Genomic DNA, 21,033 nt, shown 5'->3' on the forward strand with positions numbered 1-21,033 from the left:
AAGGGGTGGCCTAAACCCTCTCCATGGGGAACCTTCGAAACGTGCCAGACTGAAAGTGGAATTTTCATTGGATGTGTAAACAAAACTAGCGGGGGAAAATGAGCCAGATGATCTAGTCGGAAAAGCTTTTTGACGGCGCCACTAAAGTGAGTTTTTAAAATGGCTATTCTATGCCTTATGGCCGTGCTAATGGAATTGATTACAGCAATGTAAATAATATGTATTTAGGGAGGTCTTATTTCGATTTGATTTCCTTTTGAATTATTTAAGAACTCTTAAACTTTTTAAGGTTCCTTTAAAATTACTATTTATTATGATTCTATAACAAGTGGCCAATAAATTCAATTTATTGTTACAATTATTTTAATAAACTTTCAAGTTTTTTTCTAAAACTTTCTCAAATATCCTTTTTCCCCCATTTTCCTCCAAGCTTGCCTTATCTCTCACGAAAAGATTTCTTTACAAAGCTAATAAAATGTATTATCAAACTTTTGCAGAACTTCTTTGAAAAGCAACTCCATAAAATCAAATTTATGTATTACCTGCAGTGCCCCCTTCCACTTGCTTTCCCACACTTTCCAGCTCCTTTTTTTTTACACTCATTTCCTATATCGTTTTTGCTCCCCGAACTGCAGGAGTACAAAACCTCTGGTCGCACTTTAAATAAGCATTAAATTGATACAGCATAAAGTTGTCTCCCGCTCCCTCCCCGTCTGTGTACCCCTCTCTTTCACCCATGACGCACTCCAGACACTCTCTAATCGCTTTATAACTTCTAACGCAGTTTATCAGAGTCCGCAGCCCACAGCCCCTCATCCCTTAATTCCAACACCCCCAAAAGTCATCCTTCCCGTGCCATTAAGGCGGCTCAAAGGCAAAAGTTATTGTCACGCACTGAAGTCGCTTCATGTGGAGTTGTGTGGTGCACTGAGAAAAAAGTCTTTTATTTGCAAAAACATGATCTTATCAGTATGAGAGCTTATATGAATACGAAAAAGAATATTACGTATACAACCAATAATGTTTCTAATAATATAAGTTTAAGAACAACAAGAGAGAACGCTATAGTCGAGTTCCCCGACTATCTGATACCCGTTACTCAGCTAGTGGAAGGGAGAAGGAGAGTCTTAAACACAGTTTTTGGCGGTTTGTAGGCGTTATAGTGGGCGTGGCAGAAAGTTTTTTGGCAAATCGGTAGAAATTTACAAGACTAATACAAAAATGAAAAAATATCAAAACATTTTTCAAAAGTGTGGGCGTAGCAGCTTTGGGCGGTTTGTGGGCGTTATAGTGGGCGTGGCAGAAAGTTTTTTGGCAAATCGATAGAAATTTAGAAGACTAATACAAAAATGAAAAAATATCAAAACATTTTTCAAAAGTGTGGGCGTGGCAGCTTTGGGCGGTTTGTGGGCGTTAGAGTGGGCGTGGCAAAATTTTTTTTGACAAATCGATAGAAATTTACAACACCAATACAAAAATGAAAAAATATCAAAACATTTTTCAAAAGTTTGGGCGTGGCAGTTTTGGGCGGTTTGTGGGCGTTATAGTGGGCGTGGCAGCATGATTCGACAAACTTGCGCTGCGTCTATGTCCCTGGAGTCTGTATGCTTAATCTCAACTTTCTAGCTTTTGTAGTTCCTGAGATCTCGACGTTCATACGGACAGACAGACGGACAGACGGACAGACGGACAGACGGACAGACGGACGGACAGACGGACATGGCCAAATCGACTCGGCTATTGATCCTGATCAAGAATATATATACTTTATATGGTCGGAAACGCTTCCTTCTGCCTGTTACATACTTTTCAACGAATCTAGTATACCCTTTTACTCTACGAGTAACGGGTATAAATACTTATATTTAGAAACATTATAGAAATTTGACGTGTTTACCTGAATTAGTTTACAGGGAATAACCATAAAACGTGCACTCAATAAATAAGTCATACTCACTACACTGATAAGAAGACCACAATAATAAACAAGCAGAAATGATAACATCAGATTGTTTCTTTCTGTGCCTTTTTTTTATTGAAATGGTCGAAAGGGGGAATACACAAACACCTCCACCCATGCCAATCTTCATGCAAAAGCTTTCTGGTTGTCGCCTTCCTGCTCGCACTTTCTCTGCTATTGGATGGGTATCTTTAGTGTCTTTTTGGTTTTCCTCGCTTTTCTTCTTTCGTACTGTATTTTCATATTTTTTGTTTGGGACTACGTCTGGCAAACAAGGCGGAAATTATTGTTGGCGGCATCTTACAGTTTTTTTTGTCTTTTACGTTTTTGTTTTTCAGTCATCATCTGCTTGCATCTCCAATATTTTTTTGCAATGTCAAATTGTTATTATTTCTGAGAAATACTTTTGTTTTTCTTATATTTGCTTTAACTGTCATTACATTCGTTCAGAATGGAAAAAAGGAAAAGCACTTTAAACTTATGAATTAGTTCAATGAGTAATTCTCGCTCCATGATTGCGCAAAAATATTGCTATCTTTATAGCCCTATTGAGCATTAGCCATAGAATCGAAGTGAATCCCCAGTGAGTCAGTCGAATACACACCCCTTTCGATAAGATAAACCCGCGCAAAACAATCCTATCTGAATTGTCAGCCTGTTCAAGGGGATACTGTATATAAATTGGTCATATCTGCGGATGGAAAGTCAGTTCGCATTCAACAAGCAACGAGGGAGCAGTTCTCTAAAGGAATATTTCAGTTTGAAAAGTATCAAAAGGATTTAATAAATAACTTAAAAATGTCGCCGCCGCATCACGATCGCCTGTTCGGAATCCACCTAGGCCTGAATTTGGGTGGAGGTGGACATCATCACCACCACCATCCACCACCGCCTCCGGTGCATCACCATCACCACCACGGACCCCCAATGCACCACCACGGACCTCCACCACCGCCGCACCACCACCACCACTACGGACCTCCACCACCGCCGCCCCACTTCGATCATCATCATCACCACCATGGAGGCCACTTTGACCATCATCATGGTCCTCACCATCATCACCATTGCTAGTGCAATCCTGAAGGAAGGGTTTGGAGATCGCAGTCATCAGGCTGGGAAATAATGAAAATAGTTATAAACGAATTTAATTTATTATATAACGTGTACTAAAAATCAAAACGAAAAAAAAAAATCATTAAAACCAATACCTTAAACTTAAACAAATGCTTTTATTTTCACGAGTTGTGTCGTTTTAAGACAGTTAACTAAAATATAATTTATAATTTATGTAAGCATTAAATTATAAATGTAATTGCCTTCTGCACACTTCTGCGCACTGTGTTAACAAATGTCAATGCGATAAAGTTTAAAATAAGAACTTATCTTATCTTGATTGACATGACACAAAGAATTCCGCAAAACATTATTAAACGATTCTCTAATACATACAAAGCTGATTTCAAAGCCAAAGGCCAAAGACATCAAGAATAATTTTAAAACCCAATAATTCAAGAAATTCTAAGCCAATAAGAAGATCAATTGCGACCACAAACACGAAACAATACCACCCACGAAAACAATTTGGTAAGCCGATAAATACAAATGAAATTAAATATAATTTTAGTACGGCTTGAATTCGCTTCGGGTGGGTCAAACAAAATGTTTGCCAATTACAAATCCATTTCGAAGTGTTTTTATATTTTTCTGCGGTTGTCACAAAACGCTAATTAGACAGCAGCTACCATATAAAGTGGGTCTCTCAATACCCGCATTTATTTGTCTGTGGGTTATGGCCTGTCATAAAATGTAAAATGCTGCCCCCGGCGTGGGTCGTATGGGTATCGACACCTGGAAAATATTGGTAATTAAAATTTGCCAGTTGTCGACCAGAAATCCGAAAAAACCGCTTCCATTTTGGCCTGTCTAATAATGTTGTAAAACATGTTGCCATTAAGTCAAGCGACCGACGCCGAAACGCCCCAAAGGTAAAAACTGAAAAAACAGGAAAACTAAGGAAAATGATTAAGTGGTAGGAAAATACCCTACACATAATTTACATACTGCAGAAAAAACTTTAAAAAAATTGCGATTTAAGTTATTTATATCTAGTATTTAAAAAATTTCTAGTAAAATGTTTTCTGCTCCACAACTATAAGCAAATTTACTTAATATTAAATATACAACTAAATAATAATCCTTAGTTAAGGCTGATACTCCACTTTATTTGTAGGATAAGTTGTCGTATACTGTAGATCATTCATTGACATGTCGCGCTAATGGAATTGGTAGCAGCCAGTGACACTCGAGCACTCTCTTCAGGTTTTCGGTCCAAGACTGTCAATTAAATATGGGCATTTTCGGGGTCTGGCTATCAACGATTTTTTGACAATTTCATGGGACAGCTCGAAAATTGATAGGCATGAGAGTAAAGTGCCCCTCCTCCTTAAAATGACTAGATGACAATTAACGTCTCAATTCATAAATGTTGCGTCTGGAAAAATCATACCTCAAACCAAGTGGCTTGCTTTTAATTAAAAAACTTAAATTATGCTCGAGGCCTAGCCTGATCCATACTTCAGCCTCAAATGGAGCTGCCTAGCAACTTCGTATATCTTAATTGTTATTTGTATTTAATTATATGGCGAGTCGACTCTAGTTTGCCGCAAAAGTTGAAAATGTTGGAAAAACAACAGCAAGTGGGTGAGGAAAAGAAGTCAAGTCAAAGTTGCTTCGCTTTTTTCGTAATTAAAATGTTTACTTTACCTAGTTGGCCAAGTGTTGGCTCTACCGGTAAAAAAAAAACGCCAAGTGAGTGGAAAGATGAGAGAAAACAATAGAAATAGGAGTTGCTTGTGCAACCGTCAGATACTTTCAGTGATTATGCAAGAGGAAAAGCATTGTACACCACGATAAAAGTGAAAAATGTGTGAAAGCATTGAGTCACAATGACAATTACTCGTCTGTTTTTTGGAATAAGCATATTGCATTTATTGAGTTTAGATTATTATTGATTGAAACTTTATTCTGAATATGATCTTCGTTCAAAACTCTGTCTCTCCTGTCTTACACTACGTAAACCTCCAATTAATAAAGCACACACCAGCAGACATTTCTTGGTTAATCAGAGCACTAATTTCCCAATTTCCTCTTCTTTCAGGTATGTACTTAAGGCAGTTCCACATCATAAACTAGAATTATGCAGAGTGTAAGTAATGAAATGTTCATGCACTGATCACCAATTCGGCCTGATGGTCCATTAATGAGTTTACTCAACTAAAGTACAAGCCAATAACGTGGAGCCACAAAGAACGCCACGCATAGAGCGCAATCAAATCGGGAGAATAAACCCATTACCGCACTCACAGACCATCGTGTAATCATAAGCCCATTCTCATAACAATCAGAGGCAATTTCAGGAATTCAGTTCGCAGGACTACTTCTAATAATTTAATAAACCCATGAAAAGTCCAAAATACGATAAGTACGGTGGGACAACGGGGTTATGGCCTCCTTCCGCACGGTGCTATAAAAATTCCCAACCAAAACTTCTCATTAAATAAACATACCCGAACCGAAGACAAAGGCCATTCCATATCGAGTACGCATTCCGAAAAACTAGTCCCAAACTAAGGCCGCGTAATGTCGCTTGTTAGTACTAATGATGGGCTGGACCCCGGTTCCTCAGCCATATCCTCTTGAATCCCCCGCCCCTGGGAAAACGCAAAAATAAATTTGTACATCTGCGATAGAAGCCGCGATATGGGAGCCATGGCCAAGACCTCGGAAGGTTAAGAATGAAAGAGCGTTGCCCATTTCGCCTGCTTGTCATAAATTGCCATGGAGCGCCAACAAAAATTTTCCTTCGTCTTTGGAGCCTTTTAGGCCCCTTTCTGTTCCTAGCGATGGTAGCGTGATCTTTGGTATAATGGTATATAAGAAAGTAACTTAAAAGATTATCACTGTCTCAAACAGAAGCTGTGAACTATCTAAGTACTTTTAAAAATATTTCAGTAGTTCATAACAATTTATACTTTGACTTGAACATAGTCAACTTAATAACTTATTGAAAATAGTCTTTGATACAAAAGCTACAAATTATTAAATTTCAGTAATCCAAACTTCTTAGAAACCATCTCTAATACTTTGACATAGACCCCCAAGCCAGAACGAACAAAAACCGACGTGGCCACAGTCCATTGGATCCCAACCGTCGCGTCCAGGCTGTAAAAATTAATAGCCAACATAATAAGCGGCATTTTATGACAAGCGTGCACCTCAGCACACTTACACACAGACACGCTCTCACGGACATGGGGGACTACGCCCCCTAGAAAGCGCCTCTTTTCTTTTTTTTTTCGGCATTTGGCCTTTTGGGCAAACATTTCTCATAGACTCACACGGCAAAAGTCATTAGGTGAGGGATCAGTTGGCCACGCTTCTTCATCACAGTCACTTTGAAAATTACGCAAATTGAAAGTTGCATCGTTATGTTGCCGGCAAATGGGGAAAATCAGGAGGATATCGTCCTCCCCCTCCCCCTCCAGCGACACCCCCTCAAGTACTCACCAAGTTAACCGGCAAGTTATGGACATCGTATAGGCGCTGCAAGATTCCGCTTTATGATAATTACATGCAGCGTTCAGATTTGTTTTTATACGATTTTGTCCAGGAAAATTGAAAAACTTTTCGTAGGCTTCGCTGTTTGTGTGCCATGAAAATAGATGGTCGATTATGTAAGAGGTGATGTGGGAAGTTTATTTATATAAACAAGCTAATGGATTTTGTGGCTTTTAATTGGAAGAGAGCCATTTGCGGGATGATGAAGTGCCCATAAGTCATGACTTCATGCCGCTTAGGCTCAAGTATTAAACGGTAAAACTTCGCTGGAGACTCTTATATTTATAGTTTACTACATCAAAACAAAATAGATTCCTCTTCGATCTATACCACTCTAAATACTTCGTGTCATAAAGAGAACCTGCCACAAAAATCGTTAGCCTGAAGCTGAAAAACCATTAAACTCTAAAGATCTCGGCGGGAAATCATTAAGTCCCGCTTTTGACCGAACGAAACCAAAAAAATACAAATACGAATACACAAACACTAAGCACAAAGTAACCAAAGTGATTCTTAAATTTAAGCTAGGCCTCACTTTTTATTGTCTTTATACGGTTAGAGTCTCAATAAAATTGATTGAGTGATAACTTCAAATGGTAATGACAAGAAACTAAATTTATGATGCTAATTAGCTTTGAATAAAGACTTGCCTAAAGAAAAAATATTTTACCCTACGCTATCTGTTTGGCTAATAAATCTTTCAACAAAACCAATCCGAAGACGAATTACGTAGAATAAGATTTGTCAAATCTTTCGAAAGCCCAACGAACTCGTCTGGCATTATAAAATGCAAATTAGCTACAAAATGGGTTATCTCTTAGCCTCCAGAACCCTCCATCCATTATTCAGTTTTTCCCCATCCATCACATTATATTTTCTTATCTCCCTCGAAATGCATTTTCTTGCATGCGTTTTTATTTATTTTTCCATATTTTTCGGCTTGTGGCTTGCATTTTTATTACTTGTCAAAATACAATAAAATTTATGGCAAGTTGGCAATATTTTTAACGCCAAATGCACAGCATTGGGTGCTGCGGGGATCAAAGGGTAGGAAAACTGCAGACAGAGGGCGAAAAAAATGCAAAGAAATCCCCCCATAAATCATGCAAGTGAAGTCTGGCCAAAAACAAAAGGAAATCTGCAAGGAAAAGAGGGAAAACTGTAAAACGCCAGAGCGGAGCGCATAAAAGTCATAAAAATAAAATTAGCCAAAGTGGGTGGAACTCGGGCAGGGGGAGGGGAAAAGTGCGGGAAAAACAAAAAAAAAATTCACATATCGATATTAATGGGCATGAAAATTATATTTGCAAGACGCAAGTGAAATGCCTGTTAACGCATTGTTGTTAAAGATATACAATAGTTAAATGAAAAACCTTATATCAAAATACCTTTCCTTTAGTTATGAGTTTGTTTTTGCTGTATCACTACCATTTAAAATATTTAACAATGAACGCTTTTGTTTCTATATGTTTATATTTTCTCCGGAAAAATTTTATGTACTCTTAGTGTCAAAGAAAAAAAGTTCATAGCTTTTGAAAATAATTCATTGGCTTACAGTACACAACACCCAGATTCATTAATTCAAATCGGGTGCATTTCCCTGAGAGCTTCGAGCACAATAATTAATGCCTACACATTTTTCATTGCCCTTACCTGCGGCTCATGTTTTTCGCATATTTCTCAAGAGCTTCGAATACCCGCCTCATTTTCCCTGCTCAACGCTTTGCTAATAATGTGAAAAATAAGAAAATGAAAGGCATTTTTGTCTAATGAATTTCCACGTGCCATCACCGTTTCTTCTGCCTTCATTTTTGTATGCGGTACGTGCCTGTGTGAAAAGCGTATTTAAATGCGGTTGTGGCAAATTAGTTGATAAATCACATGTGGAAAATTGATGAGATGCCATTTTCCTCCTTTCGTTGGCAGCTGGAGGGTTGGGCATTTCATTTGATTATTTGCCATTTGTTTGGAAAATTATTTTCCTTTTTCTGTTCGGTTAGGAGGAAGAGGAACTCCCCATAGACCCAGTCTCTAATTAAGGCGAGTTGCGTTACTCAATTGAATACCAAATACTGATTATGATTTTGAGCACGAATCCAAAAGGGCAATAATCCAGCAGACAATTGCTGAATATTAGCGATTGATGGAAGGCAGCAAGAAGACTTACAAAGCTAACTGAAAAGTTCATGGAATCAAGACTTACCTTAAAATTTAGAGACAAAAGCAAAAAAGCCCAAATGAACTCATTGCCATTGTGCGAGCAGTGTTCCCAATATCTCATTGTCATGTAGCTCAAATCGCTCCAACAGTCAACAAACTACAACAACCGGCAATCAGCAACTACAACAACTAGCAACCAACAACCAACAACGACAACTTCGACCAATAGGAAACAGCACAAACAACACTTTGCATGTGTAGCCGAGTCTCCCCAAAGCCAGAACACAGCAACACAAACAACCAGAGTAGCAACAAACAAACAAGCCAAAAAAAAACAGAGGGAGGTGAAGAAGACAAAAGCAGTCCAAACAAGTAGAACTTGTCTAGGCCTAAATCCAGAGGTGGAGCTTCTAAAAGGGGGATTCTACACTTATTTATGTCTAATAATATCATTAATTATATCTTAGGCAATATACATTTTCCAAAGATTTTATTTAAGTCTAAAGTAGTTATTCCTACCTCTTTACTAACGCCTTAATGGACTTTTTCCAAGTGTAGTAGCCCTTTTAAACCCGATTTTACCACCACCCCTGATCATTTCTTGCACGACCAACAAATGTTTCTCTGGGGTTTGTTTGTATGGGTTTCTAGAAATAAGGAGACTCCAGCTTTGGCTTTATGCCTACAGGCCATTTAAATGACTTTTCTTTGGCTTTATTTGCCGGTTCAGTTTCGCTTAGCCTTATTTTATTTTTTTAATTTTATTTTTCCTATGCACTGTGCTCTTTTCTGGCCCAACTCTGATGTCTAAAGTCAAGATCACAAACGTGATTTGTTGTTGCCGTGGCTTAAGCTTTTTGCTCATTTTGGCAAATGTTCGAGCGACTGTGGAAGATCGTGATCTTTAAACTAAGCAACTCCGTGGCTCGAAGGCTTTGTCTTTGCATTGTTTTCTTAGGTTTCTTGGGTTTCTTTGCTATTTTTTCTATTTTTTTAGTGCTGTTGCTGACTCGATCAGTCGTCACTTTGGTACAGAAGAAAACAAAGCGAAGGAGACTTCCTTTAAACAAAACTTTGAAGTTTCTTGTGGTGTTACCCGATTTATGTTGTTCATTTATTTTGACAAAGCCTTTGGCTCTTTTTCGACCCAAGCAACATTGTGTGGGTGTTCCAATGGCTGTCTCCTTCTCTTTTTTTTTACCAGCCTATATCCGTCTCTTTTCTACTGTTTGTGCGGCGCCGCCTCAGAAAAAGATTTGTGTATTTATGTAGAAGGAAAATCCCCTGACCCCCCGCCATTTTTTATTCAGTCCCAGTACACTCTGATTGATGTGGGCCACATTAATCAAGCCATTGAAGCGGCCGTCTGTTTGAAGTTGGTCCGATTTTTGATCAAGCGATCTTGTGCCACTCATAACATCCCCCCCTTCCAATCTCCTTCCCTCTATAAACTCTATAGACGTATATAGTATGACCAGGTCTGTAATCGAAGCGATCGCCAAGTGATTTTGGTTTCGTTTACCGATCGCACGCTCGTTTCTCACTTGACTATCGTTTTACTTTTCGTTTGATTTTTGGCCAAGTTAATGGGCAATTTGTTTTCAATTAATTGGCTTGTTGTGTTAACTGCCTACTGATTACTCGAGTGCTCGGGGCTTCCGTTGAATGGGAATGTACGATCTCACCACAGATCTCTGCTCGTTTTCGTTTTCACTTGCACTTTTTCCCTAGTGGCTGATCATAAATTTCATTCGAATGAGATGCAAACGTTGCTGTCTATTAAGAAAGATCAAAGAAAACGTGATGGACAGTGGGCTTTATAAAGGAAATGAGAGAAAGAGCGGAAGATCTATATAAGCAAATTCACTTTCTAGAAACTGAATTTGAATGTCAGTGGAGGAACAATTGGGAAAGCCTTTTTGGTATAAATTTTATAAGGATTATCTAACATATATTTTAAATTTCAATTGCTAGTTAAGTAACTACCCACATATAAAGCCATTTAAAAATAATGTTGAAATGATTTCCTTATTAAAGAGCTATCACTAATTCACACTGAGAGCATCTTAAACTAATGATTGTGGTTTAGGTCGCCCACTGTTTTCTAATGAATCCCAGACAAGCGATGACACAACCGCCGTTCATTCATCTTTCCATCCATCCATCCAACTATTTGCCATCCTCATCAGACCATGCAAAATACAATTTATGCCACATTAACAAATGAGAGCAAAACTTTGGAGTGGTGGGGGCATGGGAGGAGCCAGGTTAGTCTGGTCTGCCCTTTTTGATATGCCGCCATCGTCTCGGCTTTTCTTAGAAATTGTTTAGGGGCAAATGAGGAAATACTGAACGCGTAGAGTTCATGCATGGAACTCAGAACATTCGAAATGGAAATGATCGCGGACAGCTCTGGAAACTGACAGATGAAGATGAATGGCAGATGGTCTGTGATGTGTCTTTGAAGTTGAAGTGCTTTTTGTTCATTAGCTCGTTGCCACTAATTTGGTTTCGGGCCACAATTTGCATACACATAGTATAGCAGCTCTGAGAAGTCTTCATTGTTCGTTTGAAGTTTCGTGATGTAGATTGAAAAAGATCACTTCTGACTAGTCGAGAAAATTGTTTGGGAATTGTATATGGTTGATGAGCTCTGCTGATGCCGCTTGAACATTTAATGAAGTCTCAAATTATTACGAAAACTGTATCAAAATAGATACATTCTGGGAAGGTCCTAGAAAGAAATAGAAATAGAAAAAACGCGAGATTGTTGTATACTTTGAATAAATACGAAGCTTTAGTTACAGTTCTCGTTCAGTTTCCATCGCATTAGCCCACTTTTCCAATCGCAACTTAACCTTATGACCACATTTTCCGAGTCTCGGGACCGACCCAAAGATTATATCATATTTCCAAGTCGAAGCCCCGCACAACCCAAAAACTCACACACACCTTTGTGGGTTGTTGGCATCTTAGAAATTTAGTTACACCCAAGTATAACCAACCTAGAAAAGTGTCTAAGTAACTCATACAGTTAACCACTTAAAGGTGTTCGCTTACACCTCTTTGTTGTTTTTGCTGTTTGTGTTGGCTTTTTCGTTCTTTTGCTCTTTTTCAGCACCCCACTCACACCTTTTCCCAGACCCTCCCTCCCCGCTGTAAAATGCCTTGGGGCCGGGAAAGTGTGAAAAGACATAAGAAATGCCGCGCGCTTAAGCAAAATCTATACATAAAAGCCAACTTTCTGCACTATAAAAAAACCTCTCTTACATGACATGACACAATTTGTTGTCAGTGTCGCCTTGTTGTTGTGGCTGTTGCTTTGGTTGCTGTTGTTGTCGGTCGGCCACTTCGACATGTTTGTCTGAGGTTCACTTCAGGTAAACCAAACTCCGCCGCTTTAACTGCACTGAAAGAAAATTACCGTTTTACAATTTGGTTGCCTCGTCCAATCTACAACTGCACCATACCATTCTTAAATTCATAGCATACAAAAAACCCCAAATAAATTTGATTTCTGTAACTTTACTCTATATAACAACAAGAAAACTTTAAAAACTTGTAGTACTTATTCCACAAAATTTTAAAATAATATATAAAAATGTATGTAGTTTGTAGAAACCGTTTTCTAACTAATGAAGCATTTCGTTTGCCAAAGAATACAATAAATACGCTCGTAACTTTAGAGAGCGCCCCAAAAATGTCAGGAAATCTTTATGAGAAACGTAAAGAAACAGTTTAAAACTTATCCATGTCGTCATCCTGCCCCCTATTTTTTCGCCGTGTACTGTGCTGCCTGATACTCTGCTTATTTTCTGCTGCTGCTCTAGTGATATTTTGCCCGGTTTACCTCAGCGCTGTTTACTCTGCCACCCCTGCGTCCTCTTCATCGCCAGCGCTTTGTTTATCGCGTGTGAAAATATTTTTTGCACTTTTAGTTTTACCGAAAAGTTTTCGGCACACATAAAAATGTTTAAGTTTTTGGCAACAAGAAGAAGAGAAGAAGAGCTGGGGAAACTGCATACGAAATTCATACGAACGCGGTCTTTTCTTGTGTGATTTATACATACATACCTAAGATGCTTTGATGTGGGGAATAGAATAGTTTATTTTATCGGACGGGTGAAATGTTTTAATTAAAAGTGCGGAAAGAAGTGGCTGCATTTAGGTGTGTTCCTAGCTGCGATTGAATGAAAACATGAATAAAATCAAAACGAGGAATTTATTCACTTAAGATCCCATAACAACTTTAAATTATTAAATATAAATATGCCTTTCTATTGATTTTAAGCTTAAATTGAAATTAACATAACATAACATAAATAAATTATTTTCAATTGAATAAATACTTATTTTTAAATACAATATTTTTTCAAGGAAAGTCAAAAGAGAAAATAGCTGCGCTCATAATCAAAACAGAATAATAAACAGAAAAATGCAATCCGTGCAAATATGTTGCACTGCATTGAGTAAATAATGACGATGAGTGTGAATTGTGATTTAATCAAAGTTTATTAATAAATCATGAACGAAATTGAGCAAAAGCAGTTGAATGCATTCGATTGCTTGTTAATTAACATATCGGCAAAGTTCAATTAATTGGCAATCAATCATTTTTAATGAAACAACAACGGCAACAAGTCGGAGACTTGTTAGCGAAGAAAACCACGAAGAATCGGGCGACATTATCGGCCCACAGCGATCTTGAACTCTGTGCGGAAAAGGCTTAAAAAACAGAGAGAGAGAAAATGGCAAACAAAAAAAAAAGAAAAATAGAAAACGTGCCTGGAGAGGGGAGATGCAGAAATAATGCTGCAATTCTATTGAGCAGCCAGCCAGCAACAGCGAAACGTGCCACACGATTGACAAGCGGTTTTGGCCTGGCCCGGGGACTCTAGGCCCCTCTTCAACACACCCCCACCCCACCCCTGTGTTAGCCAACTCTTTCAGCCGTTGGCAGAGTGGCCTGCAGCTGCAGCAAATACAACTCCAATGGCAAAAGCTGCCAGCCAACCTGGCCAACGAGCGGCTCAGTTGCGGGTGCCACTGCATTTGGCATTAACACCCCCACGCCCCTGGCAAAATGCATCCCATCATGGCCAAGATCCAGGGATCCAGCGATGCCTGTGGAAACTGCGACTTTTCCGAGCCACAGTGTTTTTTTTCCCGGGCCAGGGGGATGGTGGAATTTGTGGGAATAGTTTAAAAAGTCAGCGGAAAAACGTTGTGGGAAAGGCAGTTACTTAGTTGCAGAACTTGCAAAGGTGGCAGGGAAAAGGGGCGGGGGTGGTGTAAACTTTAATCAAAGTTTAACAAAACTAATTATTTTATGGCACACAAATATTTTGCTGTGAACTAGATAGCTTTTTATAGAAATAAATAAGGGCTATGTAGTAGGTGGCCCCAACAAAGTATCTATTTTACGTTACTACAAAAATGTTGATTAGGTATAATACTTACATATTTAGGTTTATACTCTTCTTTATATAATAAAATAGAGCACATTTTATAAAAGGAAAATCATCATATGAAAGCAACGTTTTAAAAATTCCAATTCTGATCACTTATACTGCTTCCGTCCCTCGATTTCTCGATAACTGTAATCTTAGCAACTTACTGAACACCAAGAAACAAGATACAAGCTATTAAACTTCTCATTTGGCTAAGAGAACAGCGCGCGGAACCCTCGCTTGAAACTCCTCTAGCATATTTCAAACAAATTTATTTGCGCCTGCAATTTACGAGGCTCTTCCATCTCGAAAGAAAGAGACGGCAGGGAGGCGGCAGAAAGAGGTAGAACCACTCGAGACGGAGTGCAACAGAATCTGCAGCAACAACTAACGGCCAGGCATAATTAAAATGTTACAACAGCATCAGGCAAATGAGGAAGCCAACTGGGAAATCTTGGGGTCTTGCGGGAGTGAGATGGGGCATAGAAGGCCCTCCCTTTTCCTTCTTTTACCGGCGTATCATGCAACTACAACACTCAACATTCAGATTTTGCAGACAAGTTGCGCATGCGCCCAATGCAAATTAATTTGCAGCATTTTTCTCTGCGCCTCAGCTTCTTACATAAAGTAGACAGTAAAAAATTGCAACCAACAGATCCTGAATTGGTGGTTAAAATTTACCAAATTCTTACTATTCCGAATATATAAATTAGCAACATTAAAGTTAAAAAGTTGCATGCCAAAATTAGAGAGCAACTGAATATGACAATTGATCTTGAAAATAATTTTTTCTCTGCAACTGCAAAGGCCTTCAGTTCAAGCTAATTTCCTGCCATTTTTCTTTGCCGCTCACATTGGCTTTTGACGAATTGTAAATTTGTTGGCCACGCTGGGAGCATTTGGAGCATGCCACAAAGTTGCTAAGCAATATCCTCCGCCTCTGAATTTGCCAATCAACTTGTTAAACTTTTGCTCTCTCGAAATTGCTCATGTGTGAAATGAAATGCACGAACATGAGAACCCTGAAGAGGGAAAGGCCACGCACGCGCTTTTTCACTTAGTTTTCATGGAAGTGTGTGGGAAATTTGTTGATTAAACTTGTGCAGAACTTTTTAATTGCCTCGATGTAGTTGCAGACGACGGTGAATATTTGAGTTGGCCCGAGGTGAACAAAGTATGCAAAAAAAGGGACAGCAACGTCGCTGAAGAAAGAGACGGTAGATATGTGAGTAGTGGGTGGGGACAGTTTCCTGACAAGCTTACACGATTTTTGTGTGTCCTATGATCTACGTACTATATGAATAAATGTGCGCAGGCACAATGCAAATTAGAAAAGTTTATTGAGCCTGGAAAAGTGGGTTTGCATGGAATCTTTTAATTTATAATCATACGAAAATTGCTTACGCCTAACTCAACATGAAATACATTACATGTGTTTAAAACCCTAAAATGAAAGCTCCACAACAATTATTATCTGTTACAAATACAAAGCATCTAAAATCCCTGCCATCCTCAAAGTTTTCAGCTTATTAAAACACGTGTCAGTTTTAAATTGCCTTTGAAAATCAACCATGAAACCATTTCTGGCCGGTCGCTGTCACATTTGACCTTTTGTCAAAGGACGGTTCAAATAAAGTTTAATATTTAATAATCCGCTTCAGTGCACAGAGGGCATTATCTACCCCAGTTCCCCACACTTTTGGGTGCTCCAAGGTCCAGGTCTCCCATACGATTTAGTTGCAGCCGTGTAATGATCTATGGCGCCTTAAGTCAAGATTTATGCCCTCAGCCTCGACGATTGGTATACTATACGTACAAGGAAAGAGGCAGCGGATTTGGGGAGGGGTATAAAAAAATAAAGAAGCAGCAACAACCGAGAAGCCATAAAGCCAAAGAGGCGAAAAGTTTTATGCAGAAGTCGAGCAGCGCCTTTTTTATACAATAAAATAAATAAAACAGACAGAACGCGAGAGTGGAGGAGGCATAAAATTGTATAAATTTATGAGGAGACCCAGTTTGGTAGTCCTAACTGCCATCGATGTTGGCTTCTTGTTTTCGGCTCTTTTTTTTTTTAGAATTTAATTGGACATTATATCGCATATTCTTATATAGGCAAAATCAATGCCTTACCATATATCAAACAGCGAAAAGTACCAGGGAAGTGGGAACAAAATAAAAAAAAAAAACAAGAGACATCCAACGGTAATGGCCAAAAAAGCTTTGCCATTGTCTGGGTTAGTTCCAGCTGGTTCAGCTTCGATTGTTGCTCTGGGCATTATTTATGGTTACTTAGCCGACTGCCGAGTGCCGCCAGAAAGCCCCTCCCAATTCTCCTCCTTCGATCTCGGCGATGTGTGAACAAAAAGTTATATCTTCCAGCCTGGGAACGGGACCATCTGGGTATGGGAAATCGGGAAATCACACTAAAGCGCGGCCAACTTCCTTCTCTGCCTAATCACTTGACTTTTCCCTCCTACGGACATACAAAAGGAAAACAGATTTCACGTTGATGTGAAAACATTCATTCAAATGTAATAATCGGATAAAATTACTCCAGCATATTCTGGCCCGTTTTTGATAAAGCACTTAAACGAAAACATATTCACTTTGAAAAACTCTTCTAATAATTTAAACAAGTTTATTACACTTCAAGAACTTTTGCAAAAGAATGCTGTCTATATTCAAAAGTATATATTTTTTAATTCATTTTAAAGATTGATAAATTAATGTATATGATAGAGCTTGAACATGAATATAATTGGTGTCTTTTCTTCGTGTGTAGACATATCTTCATCTGTCCAGTTGGGCAAAAAAGCTGTCGCATCTAAAGCGCCTTATCTTTTCTCTATTGTGTTTGTGAGCCGTGATGCAAGCCAATGCCACGCCCACTCCTGTGTCGTCTGAACGCCCATGGTCGACTTAACTGGCGCCACTTTTTAAATCGGCTTAAATTATGAATGGCTGTGGAAGAATGGGAGACTGATGTGGAATCAGCAAAAATTGTCTTTTCATTATTATTATTAAGCTGTTTACTTTTGGGACTAGCGATGAACTTCGCTTTAATTTGCCTAAGACTTGAGCAGAGTGTATGCTTAACATACAACTCGAAAGATTGAATAACCAAGTCAATTAAGAAGCAGAAGTGAATTTAAAGTTTGGTTTAGTACAAATATTATTGTTTCTAAACTATTCCAAAGGCCTAGAAATCTTCCGCCAAAGTAAATGGCAAGGAATTTAGAAAAGGCATACTTAACAGATAATTACCAAAAAAAAAGAAAAGCCTGCCAAAACAAATTCCTCCTAGTTGATTGGCACAACAAAACCCTTTGTCTCCTTCCATCTACGAAAAATATTCCGAACGCTAAACATCTTAATTGCTCTGTCCCCGAACTGACCTGTTTTGGAGTCATATGTTTATCTGGACCCTGGACAATATTGCCCGGCATTAGATGCGAAAAATACCGGACCCTAATTAATGTTGACATGGGATATGTATCTGCAGTCCTCCATTATTATTCCGTAAGCTTTTGTGTCCACTGTCCCCAGCTGAAAGTAAAAAGTATGGCAGCCAGGCGTTAACAAGGGGTCATCAGTTGGTCAGGGCAAAAGAAAAGTCTACCCTCGTCTTTATTTGCAGATTATCAGTCGGTTTAATGGGGAAATTTAATTTCGTACCATTTTCCTTATTGCACTGAAAATTTGCCAACCTTTAACCTCAGAAACAGGTTTTGTGCTTCGCCTTTTTTTCGGTTATAATTAATTTCGAATGTCAAATTACAGCACGACGCCTCTGACAAGGCAGACAGGATGACAAGTGAAACTTTATACACATAATTAAATAATTTTCCTTTCACGTTCTTTTTCTGTCACTTTTTCGCCACTTCTGGGTGGAAATAAAAGTTAAGCTGCTGAATGGTGAGGGCTTCACCTGGATGGCAACTTTACTTGCATAATTTACAATTCTTTGCCGTCGCTGTTGCTCTTTTGGCTCTCATAAATTAAGATGAATCATGAAATAATAAAAAGTGAAAATGCGTCAATTAATTAAAATGCCTTGGTCATGTTGAAAACACAAAATGTTGAATAAAAGGTGCGGGTTAAAGGCCACAGACTAGATGACATCGAATTGAAAGTGTTTAATGTGAGGAAAATTGCTAATGTGCGTCAGCATGATTTTTATATCAGACTTTTTTATCCAGAAAATTAATTATTGAAACCTAATTTATGCAACATTTAAATCTTTTAAGTATTTGTTCAAATGATTACAGAAGGGCTTTGGGCTTATTGTTACAAGAATCTAGGACGATATCGAAGCTCATTAATTTTCCAATCCCACCAGTCGGCAGAATCCTGACAAAAGGCCCATTAATGATATTTCTTTGTAAGCGCATTTTCCACGAATTAATTGAAATATTGCCGGAGCGATGGTGCGCCGATTGAAAGGGAAAATTTGTTGCGGCTACGCGAGAGCATTGTAATCGCCAGAACAAAGGACACATAAATCTGCTGCCGGCCAAGGAATGCGCCGTATTCTTTTCAGTTTTGGTTCTGGTTTTGGTCATTTAAATTGCCCCCCGGCTTTGGGGACTTGGCGACTTTGGGCCACGGCTTTAACTATGCCGCCTTCTTGTTGCGCCTTGTTAACTCGACCAAGAAGAGCCACAGAAAATGCCAACCGACCAACCGACCAACAAACCAACGAGGCCAAAAAATACAAAGCAAAAAGTACAACAATTCAAGCGAACACTGTTTGGTTGAGAAGATGGGGGAAAATTGGAGTCCAGAGCACTTTGCATACAAGTCTCGTTCGGCTGCTGTTTCACGTTCCTTCTGCACTCCACTTAAAAAATCGTTAAGCATAAAAACAATAAAAATAAATACCTATAAACACTTAAAATGGCACAGCTCCTCACCGGCGAGTCCACTGAGTACGAGTACATCAGGCAGTAAATACCCAATGCGAGTTGGCCAACTTGGGGCCAGTTGTAAATGTCAAGCGAATTTGGCTCGCTGCATTTTTCGTTGCTCTCCCCAACTTTAACCCCCACTGTCCAACTGTCCAGCTTACACGGCTTAACCCCCCATAACGGATTGGGTGCTTTTTCTGTGGCCATGAAGAATGGACATTTAAATAAAAAGATTGTGAAATAGAGATGGAAAATTAAGACACTCGAAATAAACTTTATATTTTACTTAATAATATTGATAAGCTAAAAATCATTTGTTTCTGCAAATATTAACTCCATGTTTTCCACATTCTTTTCATTCCAGGTATGTAAATTCCACCAGCTATCCGTTGATTGACCCCCATGTCACCGATAGAGTGAGTAGGGCTACTCCTCCCAGGAGACCCGCATTGATTTATGGCACTGCTCCGGCTAATTTGCCATAATTAGACACGATAAACACACACAAACTCTGCCAGTGGAGGGCACTAAATATTTATGCATGCATATATATTTACTGGCTAGATTACCAACATCGATTTGCACTCGAGTTCCTCTCAGCCGGCACTCACTTGACATCGCACATGGCACAGGGGACCACAAATGGTGGCAATTAGGCCTGCTCTTGAGGTCTCGACTTCGGTTGGATTTATGAATTAGTTTAAAGTGCAATTGGGAAGGCAGAAGCTCACTTTGTTTCCCCTACAATTATGCCATAAAGTTAATTTTACTTTGATTTTGTTGCACAGCCGCTGGCCCTGCTACTATAGCTATATAAATTTAATCATAGATATTTAGGGGCATGAGAGGATCTTTCTGTGAACGAAACCGGTTAGGTGTGTACTTCACTGTAAGAAATGAAGGCTTAGGAAAGGAAAAAAAAAAGGCAAAGGGTTAAATTTTGTGGTTTAACTATTGGTAGTTTGCTAATAGCATTGTGGTGGAAAAGGCGATGCATTTGTAACACCAATAAGATGGAAGCAACAAAAATTTGTTACTTCTCTTTCTATTACCATTATTTTCTCCGAGTGTTTGTATCATCCTCGGCTTCTGAGCAATATCAATCTCGGTCTCGGTTTGAGTTTCAGTTCCATTTGCGGACTATCGGCATCTGAAGTACGGCGCTTGCCAATGGGAATACCTCCCGATGGCAGCTCAGCAGAAGACCAGAGCTCCTCCTGTCCTGATCCGTGGTCATGTCCCTCCTGTGGCATTCCCCTGATTCTTGCCAATCCTCCACTGCCCACTTGAGCTGGTATTCTAACGCACTCGAGACTGGTTTCTCAAAAAGCCACTCGAGCTGCCCGTCAAGTGTCTCTGTGTGGCTGGGCTGTCAATAGACATCTTGCCATGACTTGTGTAAAATATATATCCACAAAAAGTATATGCAACACTATATTGACGCGTATATACGGGCAGTATGTTTAGTTGCTTGCTTGTGCACACTTGAAGAAATCATAATTATTGCCAGTCAACTTTTTTGAGTGCTCCCAGACTGGTTCATAAATTTACATAAAAGATAAGCACTGGCACCACCGAAACGATTGTGTATATGAAATAAAAGGCCACTCTGTGTGTGAGCTGAATTTGGTGATCCGAAGAGATCTGAAATGATCTTAACGCTCCATTAGTCATATTGAATTGGCTTCGGACACACATAAATTGCCTGATGGGATCGCTTACCCATACAGAACTTTATTATTTGCGTTGCCCTGCCATGCGGATAGTATCTACTTGTGTTAAATGTGTAAATTCATGTAGAATATAATGTAGGGTATAATTGGAGATATTTATTTGAAGGAATTGCAATCTTTAGAATCAATAATGATAATTTATGTATTAGAATGCGATTACCAGCCAAAAATACATTTAATCTAAGACACGACGTCATAGTAAC

At 39.0% G+C, this 21,033-nt stretch overlaps 2 protein-coding genes and 1 long non-coding RNA gene across 7 annotated transcripts in view; 2 read left to right on the forward strand and 1 right to left on the reverse strand.

Moving 5' to 3' along the window:
* The window catches only part of LOC120448491 (frizzled), a 91,060-nt gene that overhangs the window by 48,978 nt on the left and 21,049 nt on the right, over nucleotides 1–21,033 (forward strand). The window lies entirely within an intron of this gene.
* Nucleotides 2,657–3,183, forward strand: LOC120448492 (histidine-rich glycoprotein). Its single transcript, XM_039630522.2, has one exon. It carries the CDS (start codon nucleotides 2,759–2,761, stop codon nucleotides 3,032–3,034), a length of 276 nt encoding a protein of 91 aa, XP_039486456.1. The 5' UTR covers nucleotides 2,657–2,758; the 3' UTR covers nucleotides 3,035–3,183.
* On the reverse strand, nucleotides 16,935–17,994 carry LOC120448493. 5 transcript variants are annotated; one of them, XR_005616106.1, is made up of 4 exons: nucleotides 17,810–17,979; nucleotides 17,586–17,736; nucleotides 17,455–17,530; nucleotides 16,935–17,169 (listed from the first exon to the last, which is right to left on the reverse strand). It is a non-coding gene; the product is annotated as an uncharacterized LOC120448493 (long non-coding RNA). The 5 variants fall into 5 exon arrangements; XR_005616104.1 differs by having other exon boundaries at nucleotides 17,455–17,736; nucleotides 17,866–17,994; XR_005616107.1 differs by lacking the exon at nucleotides 17,455–17,530 and having other exon boundaries at nucleotides 16,935–17,151.

The sequence above is a fragment of the Drosophila santomea genome, chromosome 3L (genome assembly GCF_016746245.2).
Source record: "Drosophila santomea strain STO CAGO 1482 chromosome 3L, Prin_Dsan_1.1, whole genome shotgun sequence".
NCBI classification, from domain to species: Eukaryota; Metazoa; Arthropoda; class Insecta; order Diptera; family Drosophilidae; genus Drosophila; species Drosophila santomea.